Source organism: Macaca thibetana, chromosome 16 (genome assembly GCF_024542745.1).
Source record: "Macaca thibetana thibetana isolate TM-01 chromosome 16, ASM2454274v1, whole genome shotgun sequence".
In the NCBI taxonomy this organism is placed as follows: domain Eukaryota; kingdom Metazoa; phylum Chordata; class Mammalia; order Primates; family Cercopithecidae; genus Macaca; species Macaca thibetana.
In genome coordinates this window covers 32,904,703-32,920,822 of record NC_065593.1, presented here as the reverse complement: position 1 = coordinate 32,920,822, position 16,120 = coordinate 32,904,703, and the positions used below count along the sequence as shown (strand labels likewise).

Here is a 16,120-nt window from a genome sequence, read left to right as displayed (position 1 = left end):
CCTGGCAGGTGCTCAATAAATATTCGTGAGACTGCAGAGTGAAGCAAGCACCTCCCATCAGCACATTAGACCCACCTTGAACTTGGATACCACGGTCAACACAGGGTTCCTGCTCTGGCCAGAGGGTTCCTCCTGGGTCTTCTCTTTGGGGTTAGTAGGAAACAGCCCCATGAGCAGGGGGTCCTGGGATTGCTGCAGGAGCCTGGTCAGCTCAGGTGGGACAGGGTCCTGTTGAGAAATGGCAAGAGCAGCAGGTGAGGGCAGGTGGAGCTTCTGTCCAGAGCCATCCACTGCCCACCCAAGCCACAGATGACAGGGCTTCCAGGTAGGACAGGGCCCAAGTCCAAGAGAAGGTCCCCGGGACGACCAGAGACCTGGAGACCCAGTCTAACAAGGGTGATCTCCAGGAAGGTCATGCTTGATTAGTGGAGACCTCAGGCAGGTGGGCCCAAGATGGTGATTCTGGATTCTGGGAGGAGGTTCAGGAGAGAAAGGACTCACGACGGGAAACTACTATGTCTGCATAGCAAAGACCCAGCATCTCGTTTCTCACAGGCCCCACAGGGCACGGCCCAGCCCGTACCTTGTTTTTCTCCACCAGGCCTGCTGTGTGGTACCGCACAGGCCCCGCATAATGCACCACAATGAAGCTGGGCTCTCGGCTGAGCTTATTGTGGCCCAGGCAGGGGCTACCTGCTAGGGCAGTCTCAATGCGTGTCTGGAGCTGGGCTGCGCTGCTTGGTCTATTGAGGCGGCATTCCTGTGGGATGGGAACAAGGGGTCAGCCACCAAAACGACAGTGTCTCACCACAACCCTCACTGTCCCCACCCTGTGGCCCCCATGACAGCAGACATCACACAGGCATCATAGTGTCCCTACCAGGGAGGAAATATAGCAGTTAGCAGATCTATTTGGCAAACTGGGAGGAGAGAGGCACAGAGAGGAAACAGGATAATCACGAAGGCTCCAGAAAACCCAAAGGCCAACTCTGGTGCTTGGCTCATTAGCTGACCTCCTCACCTCATTTATGAGGGAGCAGATGCTGATGGGGCTCCCCTCAATGAGATCCAAACAGGCCTGGTTGTCCTGGTAGTTGACGAATGACCACTCCAGGCCCTCAACTGCATATTCCTCCTAAAGAACAAGGTGGGATGGGGTGGGAGAAGGCAGCTGTGGTCTGATGTCCTGAGGAGCCACTCACGGCTGGCCTCGGTACCACAGCATATTCCAGAACAGCATCAAATAAACAAAAGTATATCAAAACATTACATTGTACTCCGTATGTGCAATTATTATTAATCAGTTAAAAATAAAATAAGAAGGAACAAAAGGCTTCTAATCAGAACCTGGACTGGGGCTGGAAGGTCAGGAAGGGATTGAGGATCCAAAAGAAGGACCTGCCCCCTGCTCACCCCATCCCTCACCTGCTGGGCCCTTAGGTAGTGAGCCACAAAGTGCTGCTGCAGCTTCTCATTGGCGTAGTTGATGCACAACTGTTCCAGACTGTTGTCAGGAAATGACTCAAATCCATACACATCCAGCAGGCCTGGGAGGATGGCAGAGAACCCATGGGGCCACTGCAAGGAGCAGATGGCAGATAGGGGACCAAGGAACCCAGGGTGCCTGGGCCCCTGCCAATGCCTTATACTTGGCAGCCTGGGCATGAGGCTGAGTGAGCATGACATCCGTGGTGGGCAGAACATACCTTCCCCATGCTCTACCCAAGGTGGCTCCCATCTCCACCCCATTCCCCTGTAGAACTCAGAGCAGGCAGGAAACCCAAATGAAGTGTGAAGACAGCACAGAGCATTGGGCCCATTTTTGAGTCTGAATTTTCTGGTTCTGATAGGCACCTCCTGTGAGGAAACCAGGTTCCAGGCAACATTTTGTGTTAAATCTAGTTTAGAGGGCATTGGTCTCACCAGCCAATTTGGTGCCTAGAATTCAACCATTCCATGAGCAAACTGCACTGGTACCTTTAAGCTTTATTTCGTCCTATAACTGACTGTCCCACCTAGAGTTATAACCGTGTTGACCTCCCTCAGTCATGTCCTCTAAGTCCCTTCTTTTTTTTTCCCCTGAGATAGGGTCTTGCTCTGTTGCCCAGGCTGGAGTGCAGTGGTGTCATCACAGCTCACAGAAGCCTTAAACTCTTAGGCTAAAGTGATCCTCCCACCTCGGTCTCCTGAGTAGCTGGGACTACAAGCATGTAGCACCATGCCTGGCTAACTCTTCTGAGACGGGGTCTTGCTATATTGCCCAGGCTGGTCTCCAACTTCTGGCCTCCAGTGATCCTCCTGCTTTGGCCTCCCAAAATGTTGGGATTACAGATGTGAGCCACTGTGCCAGCCTCCAAAGTCCCTCTAATTCAGCTCTTTCCTCCATCCCCCACTACTCTCCTGCAATTAAAGCTGGGTCTCTGGGGAGAAAAAGGGCTCTTTCAGATAAGGCACTGTTGAGCCTGTCTGGAGAGTTATGGACTGCTCAGATGCGGGTGCAGGAGAGCAGAGATCTTGCCCTATGCTGGCAGGCAGATGCAAGAGGAGACACGGATACAAAAAAGGGAAAGGAGCTGCCCAGAGTCACACAGTGGATCCAGCGCTCCTGCCTCTCCATCCAGAGCTTTATTGCTCTTTTTCTGGAGTGCTCCCAGCACAGTGAGCCCTTGCTACCTATGAAAGTGGTCCATGAGTCGGTGTCTGCACAGATGCTGCTGTTGATCACTGATACCAGCCAGTCAAACAGCCTGTTGGGGGAAGAGAGTGGACTCTGGTGAGAGAGGGTCTGGCTGAGTCAAAGGGGTGGTAAAATTGCTCCCCCCGTCAGGGTGCTACAACCTGGAGGGCCCTTGTATTCTGAGCCTGACAGGTCAGAGGCCAAATCTTCTCCTCTTGCTTCCAGCCCATCACGTCTTGACCTACTACAGATGAAGGCTATGGGCATGCATGTTCCCAGGTACACACAAACCTGGCATGTCCTTCTGGGAAGATTGAGCACAGGACAAGCTCAACTCCTAGGCTGGGCAGGGAATGGGTCTACATCAGTCACATGGTTCGAGACCCAGTTAGTGTCTTGGGAAGGGGCAGATGGGCCTGGGTGTGGTTTGTAAATAACTGAGTTCATTGAACACCCCTGCAAAACTCTACCTGTGGAGCCCAGAGCTCAAGGCCCCACCATAGCCCCCGATGCAGTTCTGCCCAAGTGGGCCCCCAGTCCTGAGGTCAACAATGGCATCCTCCACTCTAGAACCGGCCCCAGCCCAGAGAAGATGAGGCTACCACACAAGATGCTGACACGTACAACACTATACAGGGGTTTCTTCCTCACAATTTTACTTAAAGTAATTGCTCTGCAACTTTTTTCACTTCAGTAAATAAACTGGCTCTTTTTGCAACAGGGGCTGTGCAAACGTCTTGTGGTCAGAAGCTCACTCTATCTGTGTTCATCACACTTTATCTGCTCATCTTGTAGTGACTTGTAGGCAAAGGCTTTAAAAGTCTTTGACCTCAAATTGTGACCTGAAATTAGCTTTGAGGCAGTGGTAACTAGTCTCTTGCTGAAATGGATTTAATCTGGCCCCAGGTGCCCTGGGCCATTTTCAACTCAGACGATCTTGTTCCCCCAGCAGAGCTTCTCAGGCTCTTGGCTCTTTGTGGCATTTATGAAAGCAGGGGACCCTCTCCTCAGAAAGGTGCCCAAGGTCTCATGTGCATATGCACACACATATACCCATTCTGGCTCATCTCAGAGGATTATAGGCCCCTGAAGCCCTTAGAAGGCCTGCTGAAGAATCTCAGAACTCAGAGTGAGAAATCATCCTTAACCACATGGCCAGAGGGTGGAGGTACTCATGTAACCTACCAGAAAAGGGCAGGACCCCACCTCCACCACTATGCTACAGGCTGTGGGATGAGCTTCTGGCTTTACCACAATCTATCAAACTCCTAGGTGATGTACAAGGGCACAGGGAGGGACAGAGAGGCCCATTCATCCAAGGATCTGAAGATGGAACTGCGAAAGTACTAGATCACCTTTGGGGCCTACTTTGCCAGCAGAGAGCTGAGGCTTTCTTCACCTTGCTGAGGCTAAAGCAAGCTCCTGAACTTTAATAATGAGCTGAATCCTGGTCAGGAATGTAGCAACTTTCCCACTCAGAAAGAGGCCACAGGCGCTGCTTGGGGAATACCTGGGAGCCGTGCCCTGCTGTGTCCAGGGGTTTGAGGAGCAGGGAGAGGAACCAGTCTGTCTTATCCCCCACCCTGGGCCTGTGCCTATTGCCTGATGTTGTCTGGCCCAACCCCGGACAGGAAGAGCACCTGTTGGGAGGGCAGAGGCCAGAGTAACTGCTCACCGCGCGTAGATTAGTTTGGCCAGGCAGTCTCTGCGGGTGTCACACTCGGCTCGGGGGCAGGGCTTCCGGAACACCTGCTGCTGCCTTCCTGCCCTGATGGTTCTAATCTGCACCGTCTCCAGCAGCACGTCCTCCGGGAGCCCCAGCAGCAACGATGCCGTCCTGACAGAGCCTGGGAGGGGCGAATCCTCTTTAGGCAAATCACTCTCCATCCAGTCCTCTTCATGAGGCACTGTGAAGTCATCACAGCGGGACCATGACTTGCCCAGCTGGACAGAAGAAACCTAAGTTCTGATCAGTGAAGTGACTCACCAAAGGACTCCATAAGCGGCAGTCAGAACTCAGCACTTCCATGTACCAGTCATGCTGCTGCGTACGGGACAAATCACTTTACAAACCTCTGACCCATTTTCTCATCTTTAAGATGGGGACAATACTGTCTGCCTCACCAGACAGGGTGAGGAGTAAATGATCCAGTGCAAGGCCCTACAGTGAGTGGCTTAAGCAAGGGCATCAGATTCCAATTTTCACCATCCGGCCTTGCACCCAACCCCAGCAATGCTGGCGACCTTCCAGAAAGGGCCTGCCCTATCCCACACCCTTGCCCCTCACACTTGGCATCATCCATTGGCTGGCAGGGCTGGGCTTCATCCTCGGAGGCAGCAAACTGGATATTGCCAAGGTGCAGCAGTCCAGCTAGGACCTGGGGGGAAGAAAAGGACGGTTGGGAGCAGGAGAGGGCGTGAGCTGGGCCTACTCTGGGAAGAGCCGTTCTGCTGAGTACAATCACAGCAGAAGGGCAGCTCCCGATCATGGCCCAAGTGTGCCCATCTCTGCCAGGCACAATTGTATACAAGTTACATGCATTGCCTCATTGCATCTTTTCAACAACCTGTAAGGTATGTGCTATGCCACTACCTGTGATAGAGATGAGAATGAGGACACATGCTTCCTGAGGGGAAAGGCGGGATGAGAATCCAGGCTGACTTCAGATGTCTCCTGGGGCAGCCCGTGGGCCCCCATGCCTGCCCACCCTCTACCTCTCTGACCCCTGCTCTCTAGGAATAGACTGGTGGCTGGGGGCAGGGCTACTTCTGTGTGCCTGCTGGAGGCTTGTTTCTGCTTCCTTGAGCCCCTTCCCACTGCTAGGCTTCTGAGAGCCGAGCCTGCTGGAATAACTGTGACCTTAGTCTGTGTGTGATGGGTGCCCCTTTGCCTTTGCACTCAGCGTTCCAGACAGACAAGCTCCCAGGGGCTATAGACAGAAGCTCCCCTCACGCTGCCAACACCCAGCAACTTCAAAACCCTTAGACCCAGCTAGGCATGGTGGCTCATGCTTATAATCCCAGCACTTTGGGAGGCTGAAGCAGGTGGATCACTTGAAGTCAGAAGTTTAAGACCAGCCTGGGCCAGGCGCGGTGGCTCAAGCCTGTAATCCCAGCACTTTGGGAGGCCAAGACGGGCGGATCACGAGGTCAGGAGATCGAGACCATCCTGGCTAACACAGTGAAACCCCGTCTCTACTAAAAAATACAAAAATCTAGCTGGGTGAGGTGGCGGGCGCCTGTAGTCCCAGCTACACAGGAGGCTGAGGCAGGAGAATGGCGTAAACCTGGGAGGCGGAGCTTGCAGTGAGCTGAGATCCGGCCACTGCACTCCAGTCCGGTCGACAGAGTGAGAATCTGTCTCAAAAAAAAAAAAAAAAAAAAGGCCAGCCTGGCCAATATGGTGAACCCCCATCTCTACTAAAAATACACACACACACACACACACACACACACGATTAGCTGGGTGTGGTGGCACATGCCTGTAATCCCAGCTACTTGGGAGGCTGAGGTAGGAGAATCACTTGAACCTGGGAGGAGGAGGTTGCAGTGAGCTGAGATTGTGCCACTGCACTCCAGCCTGGGCAACAAGAGCGAAACTCCATTTCAAAACAACAACAACAACAACAACAAAAAACCAACCTCAGACCTGACACAGGGACCCTACCCACCATTCCTGTATGGTCCCAGGCAGGGCTCCTCCGTGTGCTACTGGTCTTCCGGCCACAACTTGCTCCAGAAGACCGCCATGTCCACCAGGCAGAAGGGCTGTAGCAGAGGGTCATGCCACCCCCAAAGCACTCCTGCTCTGACTCCCAGTGTTGTCCACTTATCCTGGGCTTGTCCCCAGGTGCTGTCCTTTTGTGAAGCTCTTACCTGGCAGTGTCTGAGCAGCTCCCATCTGCAGGTAAGGGTCACTTTCCACTGCATTGCCACCTCCCTGCAGTAGCATCCCTGTCTCGACTGCCAGCCCATCCTATCTATCCCCTCCTGCTGCTCTAGAGGGTGAGGAAGATCAGAGGAGGCAGTCAGCTCTGTCAGCAAAGACAGAAGGGAGGCCCGCTTAGTGCGGCTGAGAGGAGCCCAGCTCACTTGGGTCAGTCTCATGTACCAGAGGACGATGGGGCACAGTTAGGGGGAAGACAGAGAGAGTGGGAATTTGGAATTACTATGTCCGGTACTCTGTATCACCACTTAGTGGTATCTGACCTTGGGCACGTCACTTTACCTCTCTGGTTTTCTCAGGCATAAAGGGAAATAAACACACACAGAGGACTGTTGAAAAAACTAAGTGAGCAGAGAGGTGTGAACATGACTTGTAAGTTTTAATGTACTAGACAAGTGAGCGGTAGCACTAGTTCTCTCTTCTGATGATCCAGGACCTTGCTCTCTGCCCCCATGGATCACTTACTGCATTCTGTACTCTTAGCACTGTGTATGCATCACTGTTCCTTATTACCCGGCCACCCCACCACCTGGTCTCCAGCCTCAGCAGAACAGAGAGGTGGCTGATTCCTTGGAGGTAGCACAGAGGGGCCCAAAGTCCTAGATGCTCAGGGAAAGACCAACTCCAAGTCCAGGGAAGGGCTCTATGAAAGGGGCTGCCCATCATCTCTCCCAAACACAAATGGCGTGGCTTTTCTTCTGACCTTAAAGATGTTGTTCTGGGTAGGGGTGTCAATGCCCAAATGCAGCATGGCCTCTCTGGTCACCTCAAAACAATCCTCTGAAAAAGAATCCAAGTCACAGCCCACTGTCAGGGCCAGAGGTCAGCAGCAGCAGCAAGATGTGAGGGAGGCAGGCTCTGTACAGAGTGGGTGCGTGATGCTGGGCCAGCGCAAGGTGCTGGATGGGGCTCCCCTTACCTTCTAAGCTCCTCTCTGGGTTGGGCAGCCAGGAGAAGGCAGCTCCCTCAGGGAGGTGCCACTGGAGCCTCTCGTCCTCACTGGCTCCTTTGCAAATCTGTGGAGAAGGGTAGGTGGGAGGCTGGGTAGAGGGTCTGAGAAAAGCCCAGACCTGCATAAGCATGGGATTGGGATGAGAGGAGTGAGAGATGGTAGCAACATCACAAGGCTCAGAGGTCCCTGCAGAGAGCCCAGGGCAGGTACGGGGGCAAAAGATGCCGTCAACATAGTCCTGGATGTCTCCAACCTGATGCAAAAGAACCCTGCTCTGGGGAAACCTGCAGTCTGATGAAGAAAGGACACCTCCTGCCCAGGGAGCCCCTTGTCTTGACTCGGGAGGCATACTTATCACCTAAGCATGCTCCGATTCTGAGAGTAAGGGAGACATCTTATCCATGCCTTGCAGGACTCCCAGTCTGATGGAAAAGGCACAACTCTAGGGAAGCCCTTATTCTGTTAGAGACAGATGCCGTTATAGGAGAGCCCTTAGAATGATAAGGGTGACACAGCTTCCACCCTAGAGATACAGTCCCAGCCTCAAGGACCTTCTGGTCTGATGGAGAGGTAAAACATGCCCCCAGGCCACAACTGTGCTGGGAGCCAAGGCACAGTGTGAGGCAGAAGTGTTGCACATCAAGTCTGCAGAAGAAAGTGGTGGCTCCATCAAAAGCTAGGTGAAGGAGCTAGGCATGGAGCATTCTGGGGGCTGGGGGGTTGAAAGACACGGACCCATCCCTGCCCTGCATCTGGGGGGCTGTGGGCTCCACTTTGCACAAACCTGATAGAAGATGTGGAAGTTCCTCTCACTGGAAGCCTGGCAGGCCACTCGAGTTTTCTCTAGGAGGTAGGTCTGGACTGCGGCTCCAGTCATCTGCTGAGCCCTGGGGCACACACAGGCCAGAGCTCGTTAGTTGCCCATTTATTCCATAGCCATGTCTGGCAATTTGGGTGTGCCAGATTGCCTGCCACCTGGCAAATCCCCTCCAAGCTCTTCCACTTAGCCAATGGGCATTGAGGGGTGGGGACCACTCAGAATGTCCTTGGGTGTCCTGGAATATTCCCCTGCATCGAGCTCAGGTTGGCAGGGCCAAGGTCTCTGCACATCACTTTGCTCTACCCCAAGACAGGAGTCGAAGTCCCAGCTTCAAGCTCAGGGATATGGTCCAAAGAAGTGGCAATTTAGCTAGAAGTCTCTGAGCAAGAGTAGAAGCCAGGAAGAACCCAGGCCTGAATAAGCGCACTGCCCCAGGGTATCCCAGAGGGAAAGGAGCTATAGTTCTCCAGGTGCAAAGATCACCCTCAGAGCTCACACCTGAGGTAAAGGGCTATCACCTGGAGGAGCAGGGTTTTTGCCCATATGGGTGGCCCAGGCCAGATACCACCCCAGCCACTTTCAACCGCCTCAATCCCATCCTCCCACTAGCCAGGGCGACAGCAGCTATTACCTGTTCAGCTGGAGCTGGATGAACTTTCCAAAGCGACTGCTGTTGTTATTCCTCAGTGTACATGCATTCCCTACAGATCACACCAATGTTTATTTCACTCCCCTGGGTTTGCAGAGTCCTCATAAGCCAAAGTGGCTGCAGGTCTCTGGAGGTCATCTTCCTGTGCTCAAGTCACCTAAAGGCCCCTTTGTTGGTTTTCATGTCATAGGGGACAGCACTAGAAAATGGGCCCTCATGCTTTAGCAAGTGGGAGTCAGGGGAGTCAGAAGAACGTCCTGGCAAGAAATTGGAATAAGCACGCCTAGGCAGTCAGGGACTGTCTTCGTTGAAGGGAAAGGTCAAAAACAATCAGCTGTCACTATTGACTTTAGATAGGAAGGCAATCTGGGTTCCAGTGCCAACACAAACACTAATCGCCTTGTATCCCACGACAAGTGCCCTTCTTTGAACCATGAGGAAACTGGATAGAAAGATAGAATTTGGACGAGCTAAGCCACCAGGTCTTCTCCAGCACGACTGTTATGTGTGCCTAGGCTGGAGCGAGGAAGAGGACTGAATGACATCACCTCTGCTAGAATGATGCCGAGGAGTACCAGGGAGTAGGCTGGGGATCTGAGGCAGTGAAGGATACACTCATCCCCCAACCCCACCCAAGAGAGGATCTCAAAGCACTGCCCCTCTCCCTGGAAGGCGGAAAACCCCTGAGGAAATGGGACTGAGATACTGTGCAAAGGAGCCTGAGCTCACCAAAAGCCTCCATGACAGGGTTGGAGTTCAGGATCCTCTGTTCTATCCTCTCTGCAATCTTGTGGGTCTCCCAAGATGCGGGTGAGGCGGCCACCACAGCATAGAACTTCATTAGGCAGCGAGACGTCCATGTCTGTGGCAGAAACAGCCCTGTGGGACCTGTATCTATGTTCCTGCCCACTTCTGAGCCTGCCTGAAAACAGTGCCCACCAGAGCTTTCTTTTTTTTTTTTTTTTTTTGAGACGGAGTCTTGCTCTGTCACCCAGGCTGGAGTGCAGTGGCCGGATCTCGGCTCACTGCAAGCTCCGCCTCCCGGGTTCCCGCCATTCTCCTGCCTCAGCCTCCCAAGTAGCTGGGACTACAGGCGCCCGCCACCTCGCCCGGCTAGTTTTTTGTATTTTTAGTAGAGATGGGGTTTCACTGTGTTAGCCAGGATGGTCTCGATCTCCTGACCTCGTGATCCACCCATCTCGGCCTCCCAAAGTGCTGGGATTACAGGCTTGAGCCACCGTGCCCGGCCACCAGAGCTTTCTTCTCCACCAGTGTGTTGCTGACAAAATGGGTGAAGGCAGAATTCAACCCTGGCCTCGGGCAAAGCACTTCCTGTACCTGTGTTTGTAAAATGGTGGTATACATCTGTTTCTCCCAGCTCTGTGACAGACACTGAGCTATCGAGGGTTTCTGTGTATGTTTTTTTGCAAACTCTGCAAAGGTGTGACTATACAATTGTTTATAAAATGATGAAACCAAAGCATAGAAATTTAAAAATTTATTAAAGATCATGCATCTACTCAATGACAGGGCTCCAATTTATAACCAAGCAGTCTAATTTTTTTTTTTTTTTTTTGAGACAGAGTCTCGGCCTGTCTCCCAGGCTGGAGTGCAATGGCACAATCTCAGCTTACTGTAACCTCTGCCTCCTGAGTTCAAGTGATTCTCCTGCCTCAGCCTCCTGAGCAGCTGGGATTACAGGTACGCGCCACCACACCTGGCTAATTTTTTGTATCTTTAGTAGAGATGGGGTTTCACCATGTTGGTCAGGCTGGTCTCGAGCTCCTGACCTCGTAATTCGCCCACCTCAGCCTCCCAAAGTGTTGGGATTACAGGCGTGAGCCACTGCACCTGGCCCCAAGTATTCTAATTTTAAAATCCATACTCTCGGCCGGGCACGGTGGCTCACGCCTGTAATCCCAGCACTTTGGGAGGCCGAGGCGGGTGGATCACGAGGTCAGGAGATCGAGACCATCTTGGTTAACATGGTGAAACCCCGTCTCTACTAAAAATACAAAAAAAATTAGCCGGGCGTGGTGGCAGGCGCCTGTAGGCTGAGGCAGGAGAATGGTGTGAGCCCGGGAGGCGGAGCCTGTAGTGAGCGGAGATCACGCCAATGCACTCCAGCCTGGGCGACAGAGCGAGACTCCGTCTCAAAAAAAAAAAAAATTCATACTCTTTTGTTCTTAATCAGCTGAAGTGAGGTATACTTTCATTTTAACTTCTAATTGTTTGTGGCTAGGACATAGAAATACACTTAATCTTTACATATTGACCTTGTATCCTATCACCTCACTAAATGCTCTACAACTTTTAAGTTGTAGTAAGGTGGCAACATACTTTGCAGATTCTTTAGATTTTTCTTTGGGATCAGAGATGTTTCTATCTTCTGAAAGAATTTATGTAGAACTGGTAACATTTCTTCCTTAAATGTTTGGTGGAATTCACAAGTGAAGCCACCAGGGCCAAGAGTTTTCTCTGTGGGAAGGCTTTTAACTATGACTTCAATTTCTTTCAGAAATAGGGGCTATTCAGGTTCTTTTGCTTCTTGTGTGATCTTCAGCATTTTCTGTTTTTCAAACTATTTCTCCATTTCATCTAAATCGTGTAATTTATTGACATAAAGTTATTCAAAATATTACTGTAAGATCTGTAGTGATGTCTACTCTTTCATTCCTGATATAGCTGATTTACATCTTTTTTCTCTTTTTATAAGTCTGACTGGAGAGTTACCATTTTTTTTTTTTTCTTTTTGAGACAAAGTCTTGCTCTGTTGCCCAGGCTGGAGTGCAGTGGCATGATCTCAGCTCACTGCAACCTCTCCCTCCTGGGTTCAAGTGATCCTCCTGCCTCAGCCTCCTGAGGAGCTGGGATTACAGGCGCTCATGACCACACCCAGCTAATTTTTGTATTTTTAGTAGAGACAGGCTTTCACCATGTTGGTCAGGCTGGTCTCTAACTTCTGACTTCAGGTGATCCACCCGCCTTGGCCTCCCAAAGTTGGGATTACAGGTGTGAGCCACTGCACCCAGGGAGAGTTATCATTTTATTCATCTTTTCAGAGAAAAGTCTTTTATTTCATTAAATTTTTTTCTATTTCATTCATCTTCACTTTTTCCCTTCTTCTGCATACTTTGAGTTTATTTTGTTTTCCTCTAGCTTGTTAAGGTGTGCCACAGACTGAACTGTGTTCCCCTCAAATTCATATTTTGAAGCCCTCACTCCCAATGTGACTGCATTTGGAGATGGGATCTTTGGGAGGTAATTAAGGTTAAATAAGGTAATGAGGCCAGGTGCAATGGCTCACGCCTGTAATCCCAGCACTTTGGGAGGCTGAAGCAGGTGGATTGCCTGAGGTCAGGAGTTCAAAACCAGCTTTGACAAACATGGTGAAACCCTGTCTCTACTAATAATACAAAAATTAGCTGGGTGTAATGGTATTACCTGTAATTCCAGCTACTAGGGAGACTGACGCAGGAGAATCGCTTGAACCTGGGAGACGGAGGTTGCAGTGAGCTGAGCTCGCGCCATTGCACTCCAGCCTAGGCAACAATAGCGAAATTCTCTCAAAAAAAAAAAAAAGGTAATGAAGATGTTGTGCTTTATTAGTTCAAAATATTTTCTAATATCAACTTGGTAATGAAATTACAGAAAAGGCTGGATGCAGTAGCTCACGCCTGCAATTCCAGCAATTTGGGAGGCCGAGGCGGCAGATCACTTGAGGCCAGGAGTTTGAGACCAGCCTGGCCACCACAATGAAACTATAACGTCTCTACTAAAAATACAGTCTTTCTACTAAAAATACAAAAATTAGCTAGGTGTGGTGGCAGGCACCTGTAATCCCAGATACTCAGAAGACTGAGGCAGGAGAATCACTTGAACCCAGGAGGCGGAGGTTGCAGTGAGCTGAGATCACACCACCGCACTCTAGCCTGGGCCAGAGTGAGATTCCATCTCAGGAAAAAAAAAAAAAAAAAAAAAAAAAATATATATATATATATATATATATATATATATATATATCTGTTTCTGTCTCTTTAGAAGATAATCACTGTAAGGCAAAAATGGTAACAATGTTTATATGATAGCATGGCATCATTAAAATGCTGAATTTAATCAAAAGCAATAAATAAAAAGGAACTAAGATCACATGGAACAATTTAAAAAATAAAAATAACAAGATGGGCCGAGCGCGGTGGCTCACGCCTGTAATCCCAGCACTTTGGGAGACCGAGGCAGGCGGATCACGATGTCAGGAGATAGAGACCATCCTGGCTAACACGGTGAAACCCCGTCTCTACTAAAAATACAAAAATTAGCCGGGCGTGGTGGCGGGCTAGCAGTCCCAGCTACTCGGGAGGCTGAGGCAGGAGAATGGCATGAACCTGGGAGGCGGAGCTTGCGGTGAGCCGAGATCACGCCTCTGCACTCCGGCCTGGGGGACAGAGCGAGACTCTTGTCTCAAAAAAATAAAAAATTAAAAAAATTTAAAAATAAAAAATAAAAAATAACAAGATGGTAGATTTAAACCCAGGCATAGTGAGATATATATATAGATATATATATAGATATACACACACACACTTTTTTTTTCTTTATAGTATCATTGTGATTTTATCTTTGACCCATAGGATATTTAGAAGTGTGTTGTTTAATTTCCCAATGTTTTAGGACTTTCTAGGTGTCTTTGTTATTTATTTCTAGTTCAATTCTATTCAGGTCAAGGAACATAGCTTATGTCGTTTTAATCTTTTTTTTTTTTTGACGGAGTCTCGCTTGCCCTGTGTGAGTAAACTGGGACTATAGGCACAAGCCACCATGCTTGGCTAATTTTTGTATTTTTTTGTAGAGATGGGTTTTCCCCACATTTACCAGGCTGGTCTAAAACTTAAGCAATCCATCAGCCTTGGCCTCCCAAAGTGCTGGGATTACAGGCGTGAACCATTGTGCCTGGCCTCAAAATGTAGTTTTGATTTTACGTATTTTTCCTTTCAATGATAGCAGATTTTACTTCATGTATTTTCAAACTGTAATTAGGTACACACCTGTTTAGAACTGTTTTCTTGATGAATTTATCATTATGAAATGTCTCATCTTATCCTTAGTAATATTGCTTGTTCTAAAATCTTTGTTCCATATTATTGTAACCACTTCAGCTTTCCTTTATGTGTGTTAGGATGTTATATTTCTTTCCATCCATTTAGTTTGAACTTATCCACAAGTAGACCACTTATATTTATCATAATTGTCACTATGCCTGGGTTTATTTTGTTATTTTGTTATTTTTTTTTGAGACGGAGTCTCGCTCTGTCCCCCTGGCTGGAGGGCTGGCATGATCTCGGCTCACTGCAAGCTCCGCCTGCCGGGTTCCTGCCATTCTCCTGCCTCAGCCTCCCAAGTAGCTGGGACTACAGGCGCCCGCAACCGCGCCCGGCTAATTTTTTGTATTTTTAGTAGAGACGGGGTTTCACCGTGGTCTCGATCTCCTGACCTTGTGATCCGCCCACCTCGGCCTCCCAAAGTGTTGGGATTACAGGCGTGAGCCACCGCGCCCGGCCTATGCCTGGGTTTAAATCTACCATCTTGTTCTTTAAATTGTTCCATGTGATCTTAGTTCCCTTTTTTCTTTTATTGCCTCCGATTAAATTCAGCATTTTAATGATTCCATTTTATCATATAAGCATTGTTACCATTTTTGCCTTAGAGTGATTATCTTCTAAAAAGACAAAAAAAATAAAAGATTTTACATCTGTGATGCTAAAACGTACCCCTTTGTGTAGATGCAAATATTTATCTGGTTTTCATATTATTTTGGACTAAAGAATTTCCTTTATCATTTCTTGCAGTGCAGGTCTGCACACAATGAATTCCTTCAACTTCTATTTGTCTGAAAAAGTCTTTATTTCACTTTCATTGTTGAAAAATACTTTTGCAAGAGAATTCTAGGTTGACAGATTTTTCTTTTTCTTTTAGCACTCTAAAGGTGTCACTATTATCTGCGGGCTTTGCAGTTTTTGTCAAGGTTCCTATTGTCATTCTTATCTTTGTTCCTTTTTATGTAATATTTATTTTCCTGGCTTCCTTTAAGATTTTTTTTTTCCTTTTTTTTGTGACAGAGTTTCACTCTGTCACCCAAGCTGGAGTACAGTGGCACGATCTTGGCTCACTACAACTTCCTCCTCCTGGGTTCAAGCAATTCTCCTGCTTCAGCTCCCAAGTAGCTGGGATTACAAGCACCTACCACCATGCCCGGCTAATTTTTTGTATTTTTAATAGAGACGGGATTTCGCCATATTGCCCAGACTGGTCTCAAACTCCTGACCTCAAATGATCCACCTGCCTCAGCCTCCCAAAGTACTCGGATTACAGGCATGAGCCACTGCACCCGGTCCTTAAGATTTTTTTCTTATATTTAGTTTTCAGCACTTTGACCATAATGTGCCTAAATGTGTTTTCTTTGTATTCATTCTACTTGGTATTTTTTGAGCTTCTTGGATCTGTGCTTGCATTTTTGGTTAGTTTTGTAAAAATATTACTTTTGACCTATGTCCTCTCTCTACTCCTAGGACACCAATTACAAGTACAGTTGACCCTTGAACAACACAACACGTGTCTGAACTGCATGGGTCCATTTATACATGGCCTTTTTTCAATAAATCTCTCCTGCCTCCCCTTCTATTATACTTCCACTACCTCTGCCACCTCTGAGACAGCAAGACCAAGCAAGACTGTCCTCTTCCTCCTCAGCCTACTCAAAGTGAAGATGACGGTGATGAAGACCATTATGAGGATCCACTTTCATTTACGTGGTAAATGTATTTCTTCCTTATGACTTTCTTAATTTCACTTCTCTAGCTTATTTTATTGTAAGAATGCAGTATATAAGACATATAACATACAAAATACGTACTGACTGTTACGTTATTTGTAAGGTTTCCAGTCAACAGTAGTTAATCAGCAGTTAAACTATATGCAGATTTTTCAACTGCGTGGTGAGTTGGTGCCCCTAACCTCTGCATTGTTCAAGGGTCAATTATATGGCAGACCATTTGATATTGTACTACAGTTCTTGGATG

General features: G+C 48.8%; 2 protein-coding genes across 2 annotated transcripts in view; both read right to left on the bottom strand.

Annotated features, from left to right (window-relative positions):
* Nucleotides 1–16,120, bottom strand: part of CA4 (carbonic anhydrase 4) — a 311,698-nt gene that overhangs the window by 84,163 nt on the left and 211,415 nt on the right. The gene's annotated exons all lie outside the window — the stretch shown is intronic.
* Nucleotides 1–16,120, bottom strand: part of MYO19 (myosin XIX) — a 41,589-nt gene that overhangs the window by 11,370 nt on the left and 14,099 nt on the right. Inside the window, 12 exon segments of the mRNA XM_050764585.1 lie at nucleotides 76–228; nucleotides 584–760; nucleotides 1,022–1,135; nucleotides 1,426–1,547; nucleotides 2,674–2,747; nucleotides 4,353–4,524; nucleotides 4,965–5,055; nucleotides 7,327–7,403; nucleotides 7,543–7,639; nucleotides 8,360–8,462; nucleotides 9,027–9,096; nucleotides 9,774–9,906. Coding sequence (XP_050620542.1) covers nucleotides 76–228; nucleotides 584–760; nucleotides 1,022–1,135; nucleotides 1,426–1,547; nucleotides 2,674–2,747; nucleotides 4,353–4,524; nucleotides 4,965–5,055; nucleotides 7,327–7,403; nucleotides 7,543–7,639; nucleotides 8,360–8,462; nucleotides 9,027–9,096; nucleotides 9,774–9,906 — 1,383 coding nt within the window.